The sequence below is a fragment of the Equus przewalskii genome, chromosome 6, assembly GCF_037783145.1.
Source record: "Equus przewalskii isolate Varuska chromosome 6, EquPr2, whole genome shotgun sequence".
Taxonomy (NCBI): domain Eukaryota; kingdom Metazoa; phylum Chordata; class Mammalia; order Perissodactyla; family Equidae; genus Equus; species Equus przewalskii.
The window spans coordinates 52,897,145-52,919,406 of record NC_091836.1 but is presented as its reverse complement, the minus strand read 5'-3'; the positions used below and the strand labels follow the sequence as shown (position 1 = coordinate 52,919,406).

The window sequence follows — 22,262 nt, the reverse complement described above, 5'->3', positions numbered from 1 at the left end:
TCAAGCAAATGAAAACAGATTGAACAAGAAACAACCCAGCTAACTGGGAGAAAATATTTACAGTCATATATCTGACAAAGGCTTAATATCCATAATATATAAAGAACTCTCACAACTAACAACAAAGAACATCAAACAACCCAATCAAAACATGGGCTGGAGGCAAGTGAACAGACACTTCTCCAAAGAGATATACTGATAGCCAACAGGCACATGAAAAGATGCTCATCATCGCTCATCATAGCAGATGCAAGTCAAGACTACACTACAGATATCACCTTACACCCGTCAGAATGACAAAAAAATCTAAACTTGATAGCAACAATGCTGGACAGGCTGCGGAGAAAAAGGACACCCTCATCACACTCCTGATGGGAGTCCAAAGCTGGTGCAGCTCACTATGGAAAACCAGTATGGAGATTCCTCAAAAAATTAAAATAGAAACTACCATACGATCCAGCCATCCCACTACTGGGTATTTATCCAAAGAGCTTGAAGTCGCAATATCCCAAAAGTCCTGTGCACCCCAATGTTATTGAGCACTGTTTACGATGAGCCAAGACGTGGAAGCGTACCTAAGTGTCCAGCAACAGACGAATGGATCAAGGAGATGTGGTACATATGTCGATGAAATCTATGTCAGTTGCCAAAACAAACAAAATCATTCCATTCGCAATGACATGGATCGACCTTGAGAGAATTATGTTAAGTGAATAGCCAGCGAGAAGGATGATCTGTGTATGACTTACCACTCATATGAGGAATCCAAATTTATGGACTAAGCAACGTTTAGTGGATACCAGGGCGAAAGGTGGGGTGGGGGGTGGGCACGAAGGGTGAAGTGGTCCCACCTACGACATCGACTGACAACGTTGATGTACAACTGAATTTTCACGAGATTGTAACCTCTGATAGCTCAAGTAGAAAAAAGGTTGGTCCCGTATTTTTCATTGCAGTCTGTTCGGATCTTGTTTGATTTCCCTTTGATTTCTTCGATGAATCCCATTGTTGGTCAGTATCGCCGTCGTTTAATCTCCTCATCTTCATCACTTTCCTAGCTTTTGTTCTTGTATTGATTTCTAATTTCATCGAGTTATGATCTTTCAGAGAATATGTGTGGTATGATTTCAATCTTGTAAGTTTATTGAGGTTTGCCTTGTTCTCCAACATACGGTATCGCTTGGAGGATGTTCGGTTGTATGTCCATTGGATGGACGTTCTTCTAGACTATTAAGTCCACCTGGTCAGTTTTTCATTGATGCCACTCGTTCCTTGTGACTTCTCTCTCGATGATCCATCCATTGATGTAAGTGGGGTGTCAAGGTTCCCTACTATTATGGTGTTGCTGTTAATATCTATTTTCCAGGCTCGTTAATGGGTTGCTTTGTGTACTTTGGTTGCTCCTGTTTTGGGTATATATATATTCATAAGTGTTGTATCCTCTTGGTGGAGTGTTCCTTTTATCTGTATCTACTCCCGTCTTTATGTCTCATTGTGTTTTTTATCTTGAGCTTATTTTGCCTCATATAAGGATGGCAACATCTGCATTCTTCTGTTTTCCATCAGCTTTGAGTATCGTCTTCCTTTCCTTCACCCTGATCCAGTGTTTTCTTTAGAGCTGAGATGTGTTTCTTTCTGAGGCAGCATATTGTCGGGGTTTGTTTTTTTAATTCATCCTGCCACTCTGTGTCTTGGATTGGGGAGTTCAACCCATTCACATTAGAGTAGCTATTGATATATAGGGCTTAATGCAGCCGTTTTGTCACTTGTTCCCAGTGTCCTGTCCTTCCCTTGTTTCTTAGTTGTTGTATTTCAGATCGTTCATGCAGTTTGGTGATTCTCTGTGATGATTTTCTCTTCTGCTTCATCATTTCGTCGCTCTGTTTGATTTTTTGTTTTGTGTTTACCTTGATGTTTGTATAAAAGTCTGTAGATGAGATAGTCTATTTTCTGATGGTCCCTTATTTCCTTACTCTGAGGAGGTTCCATCCTTTTCCTCTTCCCTAAGTTATGGTTGTCACAACTTATTCTGAGTTGTGTTGTCATTGTGGTTAAAATGAAGTGATCATAGTTATTTTCGATGTTTGTCTTTCCGTGATCTTTAAGGTTGTAATTAACTCTTTGCTAACCTGTTCTGATAGAGACCTGCAATTTTCTGATTTTGTCTGCCCATTTATCTCCTCACTCAAGGCTTTGTAAACACGTTCTCTCCTTTTTTCTGGCACATATGAGGGCCTTCTTGATCATTAATTGTGGGGATATGGGTGGTCTTGTGATGATGAACTCCCTCACCTTTTGTTTATCTGGGGAAGTTTTTATTTCTCCACCATATCTGAAGAATATTTTCACTGGATAGAGTATTCTTGGTTGAAAGATCTTTGTCTTTAAGAATTTTCAATATATCATTCTACTCTCTCCTAGCCCGTAGGTTTCTGCTGAAATCCTGATAGGTGTTCCTTTGTAAGTTATTTTTTATGCCTTTCTGCCCTTTAATATTATTTGTCACTGAGTTCTGCCAATTTAACTACTATATGCCTTAGGGAAGGTCTTTTTACATTGATGGAATTAGGAGTTTCTTTAGCTTCTTTTACTTGTAATTCCAGCACCTTCTCCAAATTTGGAAAGTTGTCAGCTGTTATTTCTTTGAACAAGCTCTCTGCTCATTTCTCCACCTTGTCTTCCTCTGGAATACCTGTAACCTTATGTTGCATTTCTAATTGAGTAGGATATTTCTGTGAGAATTTCTTCATTTATTTTATAGTTTGCTTTCTCCTCCTCCACCTGAAGCATTTCTATATTTCCATCCTCTAAATTGTGAATTCTGTCTCCCTAATATCAGCTCTGTTATTTTAGGGCTCCAGATTTTTCTTTATCTTACTCATCATGTTTTTCACCTCCCACATTTCTGATTGGTTTTTCTGTAAAGTTTCAATCTCTTTTTGTGAAGAATTCCCTCTGTTCATTAATTTTATTCCTGATTTCGTTGAACTGTCTTTCTGAGTTTTCTTGTAACTCATTTAGTTTTTTCTGATAGCTATTTAGAATTCTCTGTCACTCAGGTGGTAACTTTCTGTGACTTCAGGGTTGGTGTCTGTAGAATTGTCATTTTCCTCCTGCTCTGAATTGTTGCTGTAGTTTCTCATGATGTTTGATGAACTAATCTTTTGCCAGCGCATTTCTGGTCATATCAGGTCATAAGATTCCACCTACTACAGCTGGGAGGAAGGAGAAGCTGTGTTTCTGATCCCACCCCTTTTGCTGGAAGTTGTAGGATGCCTGGGTGCTCCTTCTAGTAGGAAAGCTTTTACCCGGGTGCATAGATCTGCCACTACTTCTTTCGGTCATGCCGACTGCTGTGCTTGGTGGGAGGGGCTTTCTTGAGTTGTCTGAGCCTGTTCAACTCCTTGGGACCACCGTGGCACAGAGGGCTGACCCACCAGTGGGGAAAGTGTTCATGCAGGGGCTGGATCCTTTAAACATATGTGTATAGTTCCCATTGAGTTATCATAGACATGAATAAGTGGAGCTATCTACAAAATGTAGTTTAAATGTTTCATAGAATGTTCACAGGACAGCTGGAATTTTCCTAAGCTTAACTTTGTGTAAAAGCACTCCTCTGTGTTCCAATTATTAAGGCATCATTTTAAAGCTTTCCTGAGAATTAATTAGCTTGTAAAATATATTCACAGTTTTCCATATTCAACACTCAGAGTGCTAGTATGTAAGACCTCTTATATATGCCTGGATTCTGATAGGGTGAGCCCAAGTGAAGAAGTATTTTTGATCTTTAAAACTGGATTGCTCTTTCCATATATTTTGGATCAATATATCAAACAAGGAAAGATTTAAATGAAAAACCAATAATCAGATAATTTTGACCTTTGTCATAGTCATGGTTGTAGCCTGCATAAGTCAGACTTTGGAGATGGAACAGAAAGCATAAAAAGGGACCTTGCTGTATGCTCAACAGAAAAAAAAAACCATTAAAATTGATCAACACTATTCTGAAACAAATAGCCACAAATTCTGAAACAAATAGCCATCATGAGATTTCTCTCATCAGTGTTAATAAGTCACATGTCATGAATTCTCATTCTGTCAACCCTGGCTCAACAGTCTATGTTCCTAAAGTCATCTTTTTGCAGACCCTGTAGTCCTGGAGTCTCAGCTTTTCAGGTCCCCCTGTCTGCTCTGGGGCTCACATCACCTTCTTGAGGAATGTTGTAAACACGGTCTGTTCCCTATATCCTTTTCTAGGGCTTTCCGTGTCTGATGTTTCTTCTGGAGAACCCAGTCTCTGGTCTGTAGCTTCTAGCAGTCACCTCTAGTCAAAAATGAAGGGAGCAGAGAAACCATGTGTTGAGGCCAGGCAGGTCAACTTAGAGTAGCTAACATTGTCAGAATGGAGGAGAGTGGAATCTCTATTAGGGTGAGGTACATAAGTGCATGGGTCCACACAGAATTATTCCAGGAAGACTTCACTGATAATTAACCTGAGGGGAAAATGGATTAATGAACAGTGGAAATACAGACTAATCTGTATGTAAACTATGTGCCACATTGCTTCCAATTGGCATGTGTTTTAAACCAAGGAATAAAGTATTCTTAGAAGCCCACTCATGGACAGCCTTTGTGTTGGCAGTGCACTTGAATTCGAGTATGATTTTCCCCACTCTGCTAGAGAATCCAAATTACTGAAAACTTATTCATATTCTTCAAACCCAAACACAGGTTTGTTTGGCTGCCATTCAGTAGGGCCAATAAAGAAAAAAAAAACTGAAACACCAGGCTTGCGGTAAGGAAAGAGCTTTACTATTGAAAGGCAGTCAGAGGAGGAGATCGGAGTTAGAACTCAGATCCACCTCCTCGAGGGGAACCGCTAGCCGTTTTAGAAAGGGGAGGGAGAGCGTGTGCTGGGGTTTGAAGAGGGGAGGGGTAGCATGTGACTGTGCTAGGCGGCACCTTTCCACTAGCCTGTGTTTGACCTTGAAGACTGACTTTCTCTTTCCTTGACTGTTTGAACTTTTCTGGTTAGTTTTCATCTTCAGACTGCATTTGGCCTTGTGAGGCTGAGTCTTCATGTCTGGACCTTGACTTTCTGGGAAAGACAGCTTCCTATACTAAGGAGGGATACAAAGACCTGGTTGGTTTGAAGCAACAATTGATTATGCTGAATGTGCACACCTGCAGTTAGCAAAGCTTCTCTCAAAGTTTTTTGCTCTAGGAAAGATATTTTAACTTCTTCATGCTTGGTTTCATATTGATAACTGTTACCCATGCAAAAATGAGATTAAATCTTATTTATCAGTTTACCCTACAACATGGGCCCGATAAATAGGGCAGCTCTTACAATATAATTGAGCACATAGAAAATATGAAGCATGTTCATTCTCTTTTTTCTTTTTTTGCTGAGGAAATTGTCCCTTAGGTAACATCTGTTGCCAATCTTCCTCTTCTTGCTTGAGGAAGATTGTCCCTGAGCTAACATCTGTGCCAATCTTCCTCTATTTTGTGTGTGGGATGCTGCCACAGTGTGGCACGACCAGCAGTCTGTAGGTCCGCATGGGATCCAAACCTGTGAACCCCAGGAGGCTGAAACAGAGTGCACATATTTAAATGTTATGCCACTGGGCTGGCCCCTATCTCTATGTTTTTAACATCCTTTGATGCTTGAGAGTGCTATGTCAAGGGTTTTGCTGGTGGGGATGGGTGGCAAACCTTTAGTGTTACCTAGCTGAGAAAAAGACACAAGGCCAATTTTATTCTTCTGAATTTGGGGCACAATATCAGAAAACAGCAACATCAAAGAGCTGTTGCTCTATGTGAGTACAGGTGTCTGAGGATGAGAAAGGGTCAGAGTGTTGGCTATGTTATTAATCAGACTAACAGTCCTGTAGACAGCATAGCAAAGGTAACATAACAACCACTCAGCATTTTCAGCTTTCTAGAAGTTGAGGAATCTCCTATCATTCTATTAATTATCTTCTGATTCTATTAATTTGCTTACAATTGAGATTACTCATGTACGTTAAGTGAGATAATAACTCCCTACCATCGGGTAGAATAGACAAAGGGCACGTAATAACTTTTTAGTGCATCAGGTTGAAAACAGACTGTGATTCAAAGATCATTTCTCTTCTAAGCTATCAGTTCTTCCTCTCTACTATATATACACTTTAAATAATTAATTTTAAATATTTCAATATGTAGATATTTTAAATGTGCATACATATAACAATTATATGACATTGTAACAATTGAAAATATCTAAAGCTTTCAAATTTAGTTTTTAAAATATAATCTCATCAAGTATAAGACAATATTCTTACAACGTGTTTAAATTAAGAATTGAATGTCATGAAGAAAAAATATGTTTCTATAGACAAGAAAATAAAAGTAATAATTCTGTGTTAAAAAGGACTTTTGCTCTCTGTTTCTTTCTTTTCTTTTTTTAACTTCAGGGTCAGGGAGGCTGCATTTGGCCCAAGGGTACCGTTTCTTTTTTCCTTTTTTTTTTAAGGTATACTTTTTGGTAAGGAAGATTGGCCCTGAGCTAACATCTGTTGCCAATCCTGCTGTTTTTCTTCTCTCTTCCCAAAGCCCCATGACATATTTCTATATCCTAGTTGTAAGTCATTTTAGAAACTCCAGGTGGAATGCTGCCACAGCATGGCTTGATGAGTTGTGCATAGGTCCACGCCAGGGATCCAAACCTTCCAACCCTGGGCCACTGAAGCTGAGCACGTGAACTTAATCATTGGTCATGGGGCAGCCCCCTTTTGTCTTAAGTATACTTTTTGGTGGGGAAGATTGGCCCTGAGCTAACATAATCTGCCAATCTTCCTGTTTTTTTTTTTTATCCCCAAAGCCGCAATACATAGCCGTATATCCTAGTTGCAGGTCATTCTAGTTCTTCTGTGGGATGCTGCCACAGCATGGCTTGATGAGTAATGCGTAGGTCTTCGCCGAGGATCCCAACCGATGAACCCTGGGCCACTGAAGTGGAGCATAAGAAACTTAACCACTTGGCCACAGGGCCGGCCCCCTCTAGTTTTAATCAAATTAATTTCCTCAGAATGTTGCAGGTCAGTTACTCCCATTCCATATCAGTCCAAGTTTTTAAAGTAAAGTAGGAATCTTGGAATTACATATTTTACCCACGTTCAAGAATAATACAATCACTGTTGAAATTAAAGTGATCTTCACAACGGCCACTACACTTCAACACACAGGCGCTCTGAAAATGTGTGCAGTGGCTGCCTCTCAGCAAAGACTCCTGGTTGGTTGCTTGTAGTAGCTCTGAGACTAATTGGTGGCACCTGTGTCACAGGCCTGTTAGCACTGTCAGTCATAGTCTGGGGAATCTTCTAAACACAGAGGGGCTCGGACGTTCAGTGCTAAAATGAATGACAACTGTTAGCTGCATCTAACAGAGAAGCCAGTTATTTTCTCACATAATAAGCGTCTCAGAGGGAGGCAGTTCAAGACTGGGGCAGTGACTCAACATGTCATCTAATGTTTTCTCTGTAGCGTGTTAACTTGTTGCCTAATGGGTCCAGGGGACACCCCTGGCCAGCACGTCTACATTCAAGACAGGAAGAAGGAACAGAGCTCTGCCAATGGTGTCCTTTCCCTTTTATCAGGAAGACAAAAGCTTTCCTAGAAACAATCAACAGACATCCACTTACATCTCATTGACCAGAATTGTGTCATGAAAAGCCCAGAAACGAGGAAGCTCGAAAGTCTTCTACTCCCTCCCCCAAAGTGGAATTCTGTGATAGCAAAAAGGATAAACTGGAGACAGAGGGAGCAATGCGCACTGTGTGCTTCGATTAGCACTTTGCCTAAAAGGACGACTGGAATCACATCCTTCTCCCCATGTGCTTCTCTACTCTCATGAGGTCTCGAAGCCAACATGGCGGGACAGGACCTCTCAGTCCCCAGCACAAGAGGGGCTGGCAGGGGTGGCTGGTGGAAGGGCTGGTCACAGGCTTCAGAGCCCTGAGCCCACATTCTCCTCAGCCTCTGTGATGCACAGTGAGACTCTGCCTTCCACCCTGGGCTGTGGCTTCCAGCGCTTACTATGGCTTCAGCGGTCGCTGTGGACACAGGGCTCCTGGAGCCAGGATTGGGGAGGGCGCCTGTGGGCAGAGACTCACCATGCCACTCTCCCAACGAGATGGCCAGCCTCCAGGCCCACTTCCTTGGATGCTTGCAAGCCTGTTCACCACCTTCATCTAGTGCTGCTGCTCGTTGTCAGTGGCCTCTGCTTCGCATTCCCGTGAGTCTCCCACACAAGCCGGCAGGTTTCTGACAGACAGAAGGGAACAAAGATCATGGTATGGAGCAGGGGAAGTACAGAAGAGGGGTCAGGGAAAGGAGGATATTCTAGGCAGAGGGACTCGAAGGTGCAAAGGCACTGAGGCACAGAGTGCTTGGCGCCTTCGGCAGCTGGTGGTGGCGGAGCCTCTGAGGATCTGTCACTAGCCTGGATATTTAGAGCAGACTTTAAGGTCTGTGAGTCCTGACCAGGTGGACTGAGTCCTGGGGGGAGCTCTGGGACCCCAAGATCAGGGCTGAGTCCTGCTCTGGTCTCAGTTGCAGATGGCTGGCCCAGAACGGGGAGTGGGTCTATCCCATTTTCACAGGCCCCCTCTTCGTCCTCACCTTCTGCAGTCTCCTTTCCCTCCACTTGTCAGACCCTGGCATCTTGCATCAAGGTGAGCTCTCAGCTCCCTGGGAGAAGGAGGTAGCAGCCTACAGGCTCCTGGCTGCAAGGATGATTCCTACGTGCTCCCCCATCTCCCATCCTTGGGTCTCATGACCCTTTCCCCACACAACCTCATTTGCTTGGGCCCTGCTTCTGGCGCTTCATTTCCCAAGCCACCAGGATGTGGAAAAACAGCATTCTGGAGGTTTCCATTTGCCTTGGTGGGGGAAGCCCGGGGCAGACCAGGGAGAGAAGCCAGCTCTTGGCAACCACTCAGTTCTCTTCTTCCTTCCCACTGCATGCACTCCTTAAAGCATCAATCCCAGTTTCAAAGGCCTGTGTCCTCACAGAGCTCCTCTGGCTGGAAACTACCTTCCTGTGGACTGCCAGCCTCTCTGAGTGTGGTCAGTCCACTGAGTGGGGACCAGGGATTCCCCTGCCCACCTCCTCCCCACCCTTCCTGGAGCCCTGTGATGTGGCGGGGGTACCCCCACCCCCACCAGCAGCACAGTGATGGGAGGGCTGCTGCTGCTCCCAGTTCTCTTCCCATGCAAGGCTCCAACGAACTTGGCCCCATGATGGCGCCTGTGGTGTGGGTGAACCACAGGGCCTTCCTCCTGCAGTGGTGCCCAAAGTGCTGCTTCCTCCGCCCACTCCGGACCTACCACATCCCCTGGTGCAACATTTGTGTGGAGGTGAGCGCCCCTCCCATCTGCCCACCTGCCCTCGCCCAACCCCCCATCACCTGGTTGGGACCAGGAGGCCCACTTCCACGGGGGGGCCAGTGGCAGGCTTGAAACCACTGCTAAAGGCCAAGGGTGGCAGTAACTCCCAGCCACTCTTGGTCACTCATTCAGGTCACTGCCTCTGTGCCTGCATCTGACCTGGGAGGCTGGCCCCTGCCTGCCCAGGTGCTGAAAGGCACAGGTGCATCCATGTCTATGCTTGGCCTGGTCAGGCCAGGGAGGGGAAAGACACCCTTGTCCCACCCCAGGGCTCGCTGACATTAGATGCTCAAGGGCCCTCTGGCTGACTGTAGGACTGGCCTAGGGAGATTTGCCTGTCCTCTCTTGGGTCCAGGCCAGACAAACTCCTGGGTTCTGAGAGTTTGTCTCCCTTGTGTGCAGAGCCTGCCAAGGTTTGCAAATGTGCTGTCTTATCTGCTTCTTACAACCCTGGGAGGCTGGGGGATTGGGGGTGTCATTATTACTCTCATTCAGTGGAGGAGAAAACAGAAGTCCTGCTGAGGTGCCACAGAAGGCCAGGCATATCTTGTCTCTAGAGCCCTCTTGACAGGTGACCTTGAGCCACAGAGCCCTAAAGTGCTCTAGCCACGGAAATGCCAGCAATAGGGACTTTTTAGCTTAGTTTCTCGGGGGGAAGGGAGACAGCGCTGGAGACCAGGGGCTGATGGCCTAGGGGTCTAGGGTAAGGCTCAGGTTTAGGGGCGATGGAGGCTAAGCCAGAGGTCGGGTCCTCGACGGCGCCCACTCTCCCTCTCACCCAGGAATTTGACCACCACCGCAAGTGGGTCAATAATTGCATCCGTCACAGCAATTTCCGCGTCTTCATGCTGCTGGTCCAGTCGCTATGCCTGTACTCGGACGCCATGCTGGTCACCTGCCTGATTTTCCTGGTGCGCACGATTCACCTGCCATTCACCACGGACAAGATCATCGTGTATCAACCAGGCTGCGGAGCCCCCTTGGGGAGCGGTGGGCAGGGTGGGGACAACAATGGGCTGGGTCACGGGGGCTAGGCGAGTGGTGGGCGGGGTTCGAGAGAGAAGCCGCCGGGGAGAACCAGCCTGGGAGGAGGGGATGGTGGTAGGGTCGGGGGCATGGACGGGGCGAGGAGGCTCTGGGGGAGAGTCTAGGATCTAGCAGGGTCTTGGATGGAGGCAGCCCGGGGGCCTGGACAGCAGGATGGGATGAGGTTTACCTGGGGCTGGAGCGCAGGGAGCGGGTAGACCCTCCGCTCGTGGGCGCGGCCGTTGGGGCGGAGTCTGGGTGAGGGGCGGGGCCCCGGAGGACGGTTGGCGGCGCTGTTCTTAGCTCGTGGGCGGCATCCTAGCGGCCATACCCGCCGCCGGCTTCCTGCTGCTTCACTTCGTGCTGCTGCTAATCAAGGTCAGGTCGGTGAGCGCGGCCCAGGGCTCCCACGAGGGCAAGGTAAGCGGGCCCGGGGGGCGCCACGACACGGGGCTGTGGGCGGTCACCTTGCCCCTCCCGGACCTCCGTCTGCACTTTCCGCTGTTTCTGCGGCACCCTGGTTGTCATGCTTCACTTCCATCGAAGGTGCTTCGTTGCCCTTCAGACCCAGATTCAGCTCAGGTCGAAGGTGTCCTGTGTGCCAGGCCGCAGGTGCATGATTTTGGGCGCTGGGCGGGGAGGTGAGTGAGGCTCCATCCTGCGCTTGTGTTGATAAGGAACCTGAAGTCAGAATAACCCCCGCCAGACGCCCATGAACACTGAGAGAGGGCCTGCCCTACGCTGTGCAGCACGGACTCAGGAGGAACAGAGAGGTCAGAGAGAACCGCCAGTGGAGAGGGTTTTGGGTGGGCAGAGGGCAGAGGGCAGAGGGCAGAGGGCAGAGGGGAGGGCATTGCAGGTGAGCGGCACAGCTTGCAAAAAGGCGGGGAAGACCCAGAGTCTGCAGGCTGTTGAGAGGACGGTGAGGAGACAGTTGTAATTGGAACAGAAAGTGGATGGGAAATCAAATGGCCAGCTTGAAAAGGCCCAGAAAGTCAGGTGGAGAATTTAGTTTTCGTGCCTGGAAACCTGCGAACCGTGGCAGGATTTTTTTTTTTTTTTACATGCAGTAAAATTTACCTTTTTTTTTTTTTTTTGCTTTGTACTATTCCATCATATGGATATACCACAGCTTGTTTATCCATTTGTCAGTTGAAGGACATTTGGGTTCTTTCCAGTTTTTGGTGATTGTAAAAAAGCAGCCATAAACATTTGTGTACAGGCCCGTGAACATAAAGTTTTCCCTTCTTTTTGGGTAAATACATTAAGAGAGGCATTGCTGGGTTATATGGTAACTGAATGTTTAACTTTGTAAGCAACTGCCAAATTGTCTTCCAAAATGCCTGTACCATTTTGCATTCCCACAAGCAATATATGAGAATTCTGGTTGCTTCTGCATCCTCACTGACATTTGGCACTGTCAGGTTTTTTTATGTTTTTTGTTTTCCCATCTTAGCTAGTCTAACAAATGTTTGGTGTATCTCATTGTGGTTTTAATTTGCATCTTCCTAATGACTAATGATGGTGAGCATCTTTTCATCTTCTTATTTACCGTCTGTATATCTGTGATTTTATGTCTGTTCCAATCTTTTGACCATTCCAGAAAATTGTGTTGTTTTCTTCTTATTGAGTTTTAAGAGTTCTGTATATATTCTGGATTCAGATATGTGTTTTGCAAATATTTTCCCCAGACTTTTGCTTATTATCCCATTTCCTTTACAGTGTTTGTCAAAGATCAGAAGTTTTAAATTTGGTGAAGTGCCATATCAGTTTTTCTTTTATGGATTGTATTTCTGGTGTTGTAATTAAGCAATCTTTGCCTAACACAAGGCCACAAATATTTTTTCATATGTTTTCTTCTAGAAGTTCTATAGTTTTAGATTTCCTGTTCAGGCCTCTGATTCATTGTGGGTTAAATTTTATACCTGATGCAAGGTATGGGTCAAGATTTATGGTTTTTTGCGTATGAGTTGTGCTAACACCATTTGTTTAAAAAAATCCTTTTTCCATTGGGTTGCCTTTGAACATTTGTCAAAAATCAATTGACTATACAGGTATGGGAGTATTTCTGAACTCTGTTCTTTTGCCAGTGTCACACTGTCTTCCTCAGTAGCTTTCTATTAAGTCTTGAAATCACACAATATGAGATCTCCATCTTTTTTGTGTTTTTTTTCCAAAGTTCTTCTGGGTATCCTAATTCCTTTGATTTTCCATATATATTTTATTATCAGCTTGTGAATTTCTACAAAAATGTTTGCTGAGATTTTCATTTGGATTTCATTGAACCTATAGACCAATTTGGAAATTTGAAATTTTAAGAATATTGAGTTTTGAATCCATGAACGTGGGATACCTCTCCAATTCTTTATGTTGATCCTGATTTCTTTCCGTAGTGTTTTGTAGTTTTTAGTATATGGATCTTGCATACACTGTGTTAGATTTTTTCTAAGTACTTCATGGTATTTTGTGCTATTATAAATTTTTTAAAATTTCCTTTCCGTTTGTTTATTATTATAAGAAAATACAATGGAATTTTATATATTGGACTTGGATCTTGCAGTTTTGCTAGACTCACTTTTTTGTTGATCCTATGTGGAAAATCATGTATCTGAGAGTAAGGGCAGTTTCATTTCTTCCTTTCCAACATGCATGGCTTTACTCTTTTTTCTTTTCTTACTGCAGTGTCTTGGACCTCTGGTAGAATGTTGAGTTGAAGTGGTTAAAGTGAACGTCTTGGCCATGGGTTTCCTTCAGCAGGATGATGACTTGACTCAGAGCTGTTTTAGGAAGACTGTAGTGGGCCACATTGATGAGGGCAGGGCTGGAGGCAATGAGACAGCTGAAAGGACAGAGGAGCCCTCTGTCCCCACACCTCCCATCCTTCTAGTCACCACTCAGTCACTCCACCCCACCCATATTTCGTTCCCAGCTCCCCTGTGACTCCTCTGCTCAGCCCTTACTCGTCAGCCCCCTGTGGTCTGCCTGTCTTCTCTCTCCAGCCTCAGTCCATCATTTCAGCCTCTCTTGGGCAGCACGGTCCCTTCCCATATCCTGTGCTTCTTCAGCCCCAGGTCAGGCCATAGGCCTGCCCTCCCTCCACTGCTCAGAATGAGGCTCTCCCAATCCAGGATCTCCAGCCTTAAGAAACCTAAGTGTGGTCTTCTCTTTTCAGCAGGCCCTCTTTCCCATATTCTGCCGAACCCATTTCAGGTGTTCTTCACACACCTCAATTTCGTTTCCTTCCTGCCTCCATGCCTGACAACAATGTCTGCTGGGGCCACTTAGTAGTTGATATAGCAAGGGCATTGGACCTTAAACTTAAATCACAGCTCCACAACATAGCAACAGGGAGATCTTTGGTATGTTACCTAGCCACCTGGTGCCTCAGTTTCCCCATCTGTAAAAGAAGGTAGCATGGGTTAATTTGTGTAAGACACATAGAACAGTGGCTCATACTAGTAAGTGTCCTCTCTGTTGTTATTATGATTACCATTTCTTCCTTTCATCATTTACACATGTTCGTGTCTCTCTCATCTTCAAAACAAAACAAACATCCATTAACATCATGGTCCTCCACTCCACCTGTCCTACTCTCCCCTCAGCAGAGCCCTGGTTCCTGAGAGAGTTGGCTATGCACGCTAGCATCATTCTTCACCTTCCCCAGCCCACTTCAGCCTCTGTCCTCATACTGTCACACTGATGCTGCTCTCCCTACGTGGCCAAAACCAGTGGGCAGTCCTCAGACAGATGTTTCTGGGCTCCACACGGCCCCATCTGAAACTGAAGGCACCTGCAGTGGCCATTCCCAGCCTCTCGGGCCCGGCTCCCTCTGCTTTCCTGGCTGCTGCAGCTCTGCCTGCCTGGTGGAGTCTTGGCCTGGGCTGCCTGCTCTTCCCTCTGATCCCCTCTCTCGGCTGTTCTCCACTCCCCAGCTGCCCTCACCACCCTGCAGGTTACAGTTGGCTCCATTGTTTGTGGCATATCCTCAGTCCCCAGCACAGTGCCTGGAACATTGTTGAGGCCCCCAAATATTTATGAGCTAACTAGTGAAAATGCAGACAAAGGAATGCATAAGGCTTTGGGATAGAAAGAGAGAGAAAGAGAGAGAGAGAGAGAGAAGCCTGGTGCCCTAAGCCCTGGAGAAGAAGGTGCGAGAGCAGAGGCCGCAGGGAGGTGGGTAGCAGGGGCGACAAGACGCCCACTTGGGTCTTGGTCCGGTGGAGTGTGACGACATTTGAGACTCACAGTTGGAGCAGGAGACCCAGGTCTGGGGTCAGTGAGAGAGGACAGTGTGGGAAGCTTAGAGCTGTTGGTTCCAGTCATGGCTGAGAGGGTCCCATGTGGGGAGAAGATGGGGCTCGATTTATTGGTCAGTTCTTGTGAATTCATCTGACAGTTATCACTCCTTTAAGCACTGAACAAGCAACATTTTCCCATACTTCATATACATCTCATAAATCAAAATTTATTTCTCAAAATTTGAAATTTTGATTGTAAATTTAACCAAACTCCTTTTACCATTTAGCTTTCCTTAAATGCTTTAAACTCCTTAAGTATTGCAGAGAGCAAACTCTCACAATGGTTAGTGTTGCTTTCTGGCAACAATGGGACATTCTGGAGCCAACTTGACTTTTCATCCCCCAGGGGTCAGTGCCCTGCGTGGAGCCCTGGTTCCTTTTGGTGGAGAACAGTGCTGATGATGAAAATCTCTGTGACAGGGAGAAAGGGGAGGTAGTAGTGGGCAGAGGTGCTTCTGGGCCACTTCGGTCGTGACAAACATTTTGTAGCTCAGGCCCTTGAAGGTGGGGTGAGACTCGGCCTGCACTGGTGGGGGAGAAGGGGGCACGGCCGATGGGTGGAGGGCAGGGAGGAGGAGAACCTAGTCAATAGTGTCCAGGGAAGGACTTGACCTTTGGGCTTGACCTTTACTGCACTGGGTGCTCAGGATCTTCAGCCCGGATGTCCAGGGCCATGTGAGTTTGGTTAGGGAAGTACGATTTGGCCCCAACCAACTGCCCTTCCGGATAGTGAAGTTCAGTGAAGGCACAAGTGTAGAAATAAACGAGAGGTGGGAAAGCAGAGAAGTGAGGAACGAGGGTGGAAGTGTCTGGAGTGGTTTCCGTTCGCTTGACATTATACCCTCAAGGTCCATCTATGTTGTTGCAAATAGGAAGTTTTATCTTTTTTTATGGCCCATTTCCATTGTATGTATATACCCCCTTGTCTTTATCCATTCATCCTTAGAAGGGCTCTTGGGTTGCTTCCATGTCTTGGCTATTGCGAGTAATGCTGTAATGAACATAGGGATGCATAAATCTCTTTGGATTGTTGATTTCATGTTCTTTGGATAAATACCCTGTGTTGGAACAGCTGGATCATATGGTATTTTTTGAGGAATCGCCATAGTGTTTTCCATAGTGGCTACACCAGTTTGTACTCCCACCGGCAGTGTATAAGGATTCTCTTTTCTCCACATCCTCTCCAACATTTATTATTTTTTTCTCGTTAATTGTTGAAGTAGGCCTGTATTGCTATAAATTTCTCTCTTAGAACCACTTTTGCTGCATCCCATAAATGTTGGCATGTCGTATTTTCATTTTCATTTGTCTCCAGGTATTTTTTTGATTTCCCCTTCGATTTCTTCAGTGACCCAGTCATTGTTCAGTAGCATTTTGTTTAGTCTCCACATATTTGTGGCTTTTCTTCCTGTAGTTAATTTCTAGTTTCATACCATTATGGTCAGAAAAGATGCTTGGTATTATTTCAATCTTCTTAACTTTATTGAGGCTTGTTTTGTGGCCTAATATGTGATCAATCCTGAAGAATGTTCCATGTGCATTTGAAAAGCATGTGTATTCTACGGTTTTTGGATGGAATGTTATGTATATATCTACTAACTCCATCTGGTCTAAAGTGTTGTTTAAGGCCAGTGTTTCCTTCTTGATCTTCTGTTTGGATGAGCTAGCCATTGCTGTAAGTGGAATGTTAAAGTCCCCTGCTATTATGGTATTGCTGTTTATTTCTCCTTTCAGATCTTTTAATAATTACTTTATATATTTAGGTGCTCCTATGTTGCGTGCATAGATATTTACAAGTACACCACTAAGGCTATTACACCCTTCTTTGGGGAATGTGAAACAGCAGAACTGAGGTAAACCCCCAGGCCTGTTCCATAAAATAAGCAAACAACTGACAGGTGAGAGCCACAGGTGGAGAAGGCTTTGTACTTCCCGGCTGTTGATGGGACTCTGAGAATGGAGGGAACAATTTTATAGTAAGAAAAAAGGATCCCTGAGATAGGGAGAAAACCAGAGATGGCACCAACAAAACACATGACTACGTCATTGGTGGAGGTATCAGAACAGGCAAGGTTGAGGAGTTGAGAAGGATTATAAAAGAAATTAGAAATTTCCACATCCTTGAAGTAGGTAAGTTGTAACACAATCAAATTGTGTGGCTGGGATTCCAATATGCTGATAAAAAAAGGCGCCAAAACTAAGAAGCCACAGAGGTGTGAGTTTGTGATGACTGGATAGTGGAGTGGGTGACAGATGGCTGCAAACTGCTCGTAGGCCATCACAGTGAGGAGCATACCATCCATACATCCAAAAAGGATAAAAAAAAAAGACATCTGTGTCAGGCAGCCCACATAGGAGATGACTCTCCTGTGAATTTGGATGTCCACAGTCATCTTGGGGATGGTGGTGGAAGAGTAACCAATGTCAGCCAAGGACAGGTTGGAGAGAAATACACGGGGGTGTGGAGGTGGGAGTCAGATCTGGCAGTCAGGATGATGAGCAGATTCCCAAGCATGGTGACCAGGTACATGGACAGGAAGAGCCCAAAGAAAACAGATTGTAGTTCCAGATCATCCGAGAGTCCCATGAGGAGGAATTCTGAGACATGTGTTAGGTTTTGTTGTTCTATGTAGCTTGGGCACCTTTTGATTAAAGAAAAGAAGTGTTGGGTGAAAGGAAACAAGAAAAATGGCAACTATGACTGTGTCTATATTTTTGGATTTATGCTTTTCACTAGTAAAGTATTCACACTTGAAGACCATGCACCCCCCAGTACACTCAGCAATATTTCTCAGTTGGGATAAACTCAATCTTCATAGTACTCTTCTTTCATTACTTTTCTGTATTACTCATCGCTTTCTATCCACACCAAATTAGAGACGCTTGACCAAAGGATGTTAAATGAGGAAGAACATTACAAATAACATGATCACAGTAAAATAGAGGCAAAATTCTTTTAAGACAAAACATAGAGAAGAAATATCCTTCCTCATTGAAGAAAATAAAATGATTCTAATTGAAGGAAATTAAGAAGCAGTCTAATATATTTTATTTGTAGGCAACACTAGAAATTCCCTTTTTTGACAACTGTTATAAACATTCTATAAGTGCCAGATCATGTTAGCTGGATTTGAAATGAAATTTGAGTGTACATATTCAGAAAACATTTTTAAGTACTAGTTACCTTCATGGGTTTTCATCATTATTTGGTTTTCTGACTTCACTTCTTCCTGGAAATAAGTGCTCATTCAAATATGTGGGCCATCTTTTAAAAGTCATTTAATATGTAACTCTTATCCTTGGCTTTCATAAACCTCAACATTTGATAAAGTGTAGATTGGTTAACTCTATATAATCATACAGCTCTGCTGACCACAATGATGACATTATTGTTCAATGCACCTGTGAATGATGAGACAATAACGAAATTTTGAGAAAACCTCTTGAATTTTTAATTTTGTATAAAATTGTTTCCATCAACCCCAAATAGTGGTGTGCGAGACCACTATTTACCTTTTTTTTTTTCACTCTGTTGTACCTGGCAATACTGATTGATTGTTTTTCTGATTGTAAACCCTCTTATTTACGGTTAAGGAGTTTAGAGCCAGGAGAGACATTCAAGCCATATTTAAGACCCACCCTTTTTATGCCTTGTTAACAAATTTTCCTCTTAATTCTTAGTGATCCAAGGATTGCAATTCTCTTACTTTGGCTACCTGAAGGCAACTCAGGTTCATTATTTTGGCAAGTCAAACTATGGTTTAATCAGGAAAAATTGCAAAGGAGAAAAGTAAAGATAGTAAGGTAAACAACTCTGGTCAGGTTTCTCAACTGTAAATAGGGGGAAAATTGAACCTAGTTTATAAAATTGGTGTAAGAAAGTTTAAAAAAATTATTTAAATTGCTTAGACTCGTGCTTCTCATTCCTAGTAAATCAATAGATTTATCTGTGGATTTTTTTCATGTATACTGATGCCCTCATTTTAGCCTAGAAGCGATTTAATTAGAATCTCTCTATATGAAGAATATTACTGATAAAATTTGAGTTTTCGCAGTATCTTTGCATAATACTATTTCTCTGCATACCTGACCCCCAAAAGCAGCCAGAGTCATGAATTTGGTGGTGCATTTTCCTGTCAGTGTTTCGATAATTGATTTATGTATGCATAAGCAGTTTCCTGAAATGCTTATCTAAACCGTATGCTACACGTGTTACCCTCAAAATGTCCTTGTTTATCATAACATAGTGTTTAAATCTCTGCGTGAGGTATTCACATGTACTTCAGATATTTTAACTGATGCATCAGCTGAGGGAGGGACATCATTTTATTCCATCTATTATTTTAGATTAATATATTTTGAATATATAGTTAATACATTTAAATATATTTAATCTGTATTTAATACATATTTAATATTTAGCACACATGAAATTTTCATCTTCTATAGCAAATATTTTCAATCTCAGACTTGCAAACTGAATTGTGAAATGCATTCATAGAAAACCCTATAAACCACAATTTCTGTGCCATGATGTCCCCTATAACCAGTGGCTCACTCTCATATTCACAGGGAAGCTCACTAACCCGCAGAGGAGAAATCAATTCTTTGACCTCAATTTTAGCTCTGAGGCCAAAGTAGGTTTGAAAAGAGAACCATTCATCAGCTGTGGTGGCGAACACAGAGCCCTGGTGCACAGATAAAGGGATCAGCGTCTGAGTCCTGAGTCTTTCATCCCCTATATGTGGAATGTGTGTCAATCTCATGCATTCTCTCCTTGTGTTCCTTATTGCCAAGGGGAGAATAAAACCCATCTCCAGGACTTGTGTGTCACCTAAGGGAAATTTGGAACTTAATAAAACTTATGTCATTGTTTTCAACAAGAATTTCAATTGTTATTGGGATAGTGTGTTTAGTAATTCAATATCATACCAAAAATTTAGTGATCTTTTATGGAATATGTGGCAGGGAGGGCCATCCTTGTCTTAGGGCCCTGGAACATGGGATGGCTTCAGATCTGAAAGTGTGTCTAAGCCCGTGCAATAAGATTTCTCTCCCCTTTCTCTTTCTGCTTCATATTTTTTTTTTTTTTATTTTTTTTATTTTTTTAAAGATTTTATTTTTTCCTTTTTCTCCCCAAAGCCCCCGGGTACATAGTTGTGTATTCTTCGTTGTGGGTTCCTCTAGTTGTGGCATGTGGGACGCTGCCTCAGCGTGGTCTGACGAGCAGTGCCATGTCCGCGCCCAGGATTCGAACCGACGAAACACTGGGCCGCCTGCAGCGGAGCGCGCGAACTTAACCACTCGGCCACGGGGCCAGCCCCGCTGCTTCATATTTTTAACACGAAAATCTCTGCAATGGTTTTTCAATAATGGAATGTTGCCGGGATCCAGCCCCAGCTGAGTCCAGGGTCTCCTGAAGGGATGGACGGAGTCGGCGAGAGAGAGATGCAGTGAGACAAGGAGTGAGGTTTCCAAGTCTATTTAATATGAGCATCTGCTTTTCTTACAAAGGGTCCAGGTTACATAAGGTTCAATTAGGTGATATTATCTCACCAGCTAATCTTTACCACTTAGACATTATCTAGACATCGCATGTCCGGCAAGCAATAAATTGTCTGTGGGGTAAGTAACAAGTGGTTTCAAGGGCGCAGAGTATGGTATACAAAGGAAAGTATAAGATGTCTTGCAAACAACTGAATATACATGTCAAATATAGCTGGCATAACTATTAATAAAGTGAACTTTAAAGGTTGGACTTGTTTGCTTGTCTTTCAAGGGTCAGGAACGTGTTTGGCAGTAAGGTTTGCATTGCCCCCCTTCTTTCCTCCAATTCCACCATGGGCCTTCTGTGGCCGTATGTGCCCTTTCTGGGTCTCTGCAATACAGCCTACACAGATGTTTCATTGTATATGGATTCCATGTTCTAGGATCTCCTCACCGTGCATTCATACTATCTCAATATGTTGTATCCTCAGGTGTAATTCTTCTGTTTCCTTTCCACTTATGGGGGACCCAATCTTCATCATAGTCCCAATTAACTCTGACCAAAGTTTCATGATGTTTTCACATCAAGTCCTCTGGACTTAAAGTAGGTCTATGTCTCTTCGTATGAGGGCCCCTATATGTACCTGGCTGCCGTTTGTGTCTTCCTACAGTTAAGGGGAGCATAGACCATTTTCCTCCTATAAAAATTTCCTGATTTGGCCAGGTTCCTCTTACGGGAGGCCAACCAATGTTCCTCTGACCTACTTTATGAGGGGAGGAAGGAGGAAGCTGACCAGCAGAACTTCTCATCACCCCCCAGCAATTCCAGAAAAGGAAAAATAGATGCAAGAGCATAGTGCATATAGATATTGTGCACTTTCCCTAATTTCCATTGAGAAGCCACTTGCACATTCTCACTCCACTGCCAGACCTTGTCACACTGCAGTGGTAGCTAAGCCTGGAGACCGGCTCCCGACAGAATGTTATGCATGTAATTAAATGGAAAATAATAGGTCCCATAGAAAGTCTGTGACTAGGCACAAACAGTGTTATTTTATCTCGTCTCCAGTCTTGTGGGACGTTCCTAAAAAAGAGATGAAACACATGCGTGAATGGTCCAGGGTGTAGAAGCCATATTGCTTATCCTTTGTTCTCTGAACAGCTGAAGGGTCTCTCCATCACTTTCAAAGTCGGTTTTCAATTTTCCTTTTTAATTCTAGAAAGGCTGAAATACACAACATGAGAAAGTGAAGCCACCCATGATCTCACCTCTTAAAACTTACATAAAGCAAAGAAGAAAGGACTCTGCCTCTGACCTTCCGATGCTCCTGCTCAGAGGAGACCTGATTGACGCTTTGGTGCACAGCCTTTCTGTTTTCCAATATTTTTGCCTAGAGAATAAGAATAAGCATTTTGCCTGGAATGGTTTTCTCCCTCATGTTTAAAAAAAAATAGCTATAGTGACAATGTAATCAGATATTTGTTTTCTTTATCTTTTGGAGGGTTTACTGATATCACACTTTTTTAAAAAATTAAAGAAGAGCTTAATTGTGGTAAAATAAACATGAAATTTACCATCTTAGCCACTGATAAGTGTACTGTCCAGTAATGTTAAGCACATTCACATTGCTGTGCACCCAAGCACTGAAACATTTCATTTCATGAAACTGAAAAAGCTATTAAACAAGGACTCCTCCCAGCCCTGGCACTCAGCACCCTACTTTCTGTCTCTATGAATTTGACTCCTCTGGGGGCCTCTCGTAAGTGGAATCACACAGTATTTGTCTTTTAGTGACTGGCTTATTTCACTGAGCATGATGTCCTCCAGGTTCATCCATGTTGTAGTGTGCGTCAGAATTTCCTTCCTTTTTAAGGCTGATTAATATTCCACTATAAGTAAATACCATTTTATGTTAACCCATTCACCCATCAATGGAAACTGGTGTTGCTTCCATCTCTTGGCTATTGTGAGTAATGCTGCTGTGAACATGGGTGTACAAATGTCTCTTTGGGACC

General features: G+C 43.8%; 1 protein-coding gene and 1 pseudogene across 1 annotated transcript; one reads left to right on the top strand and one right to left on the bottom strand.

The window, feature by feature from the left end:
* The first annotated feature begins 8,086 nt into the window (after positions 1-8,086).
* On the top strand, positions 8,087-21,604 carry LOC103544926 (palmitoyltransferase ZDHHC19-like). Its single transcript, XM_070623802.1, has 6 exons — positions 8,087-8,281; positions 8,599-8,720; positions 9,249-9,405; positions 10,218-11,234; positions 20,154-20,224; positions 21,467-21,604. The coding sequence occupies exons 1-4, from the start codon at positions 8,180-8,182 to the stop codon at positions 10,467-10,469; spliced, it is 633 nt and encodes a 210-aa protein (XP_070479903.1). The 5' UTR covers positions 8,087-8,179; the 3' UTR covers positions 10,470-11,234; positions 20,154-20,224; positions 21,467-21,604.
* LOC139083930 (olfactory receptor 7E178-like) lies at positions 14,244-17,361 on the bottom strand (annotated as a pseudogene).
* Positions 21,605-22,262: the final 658 nt, after the last annotated feature.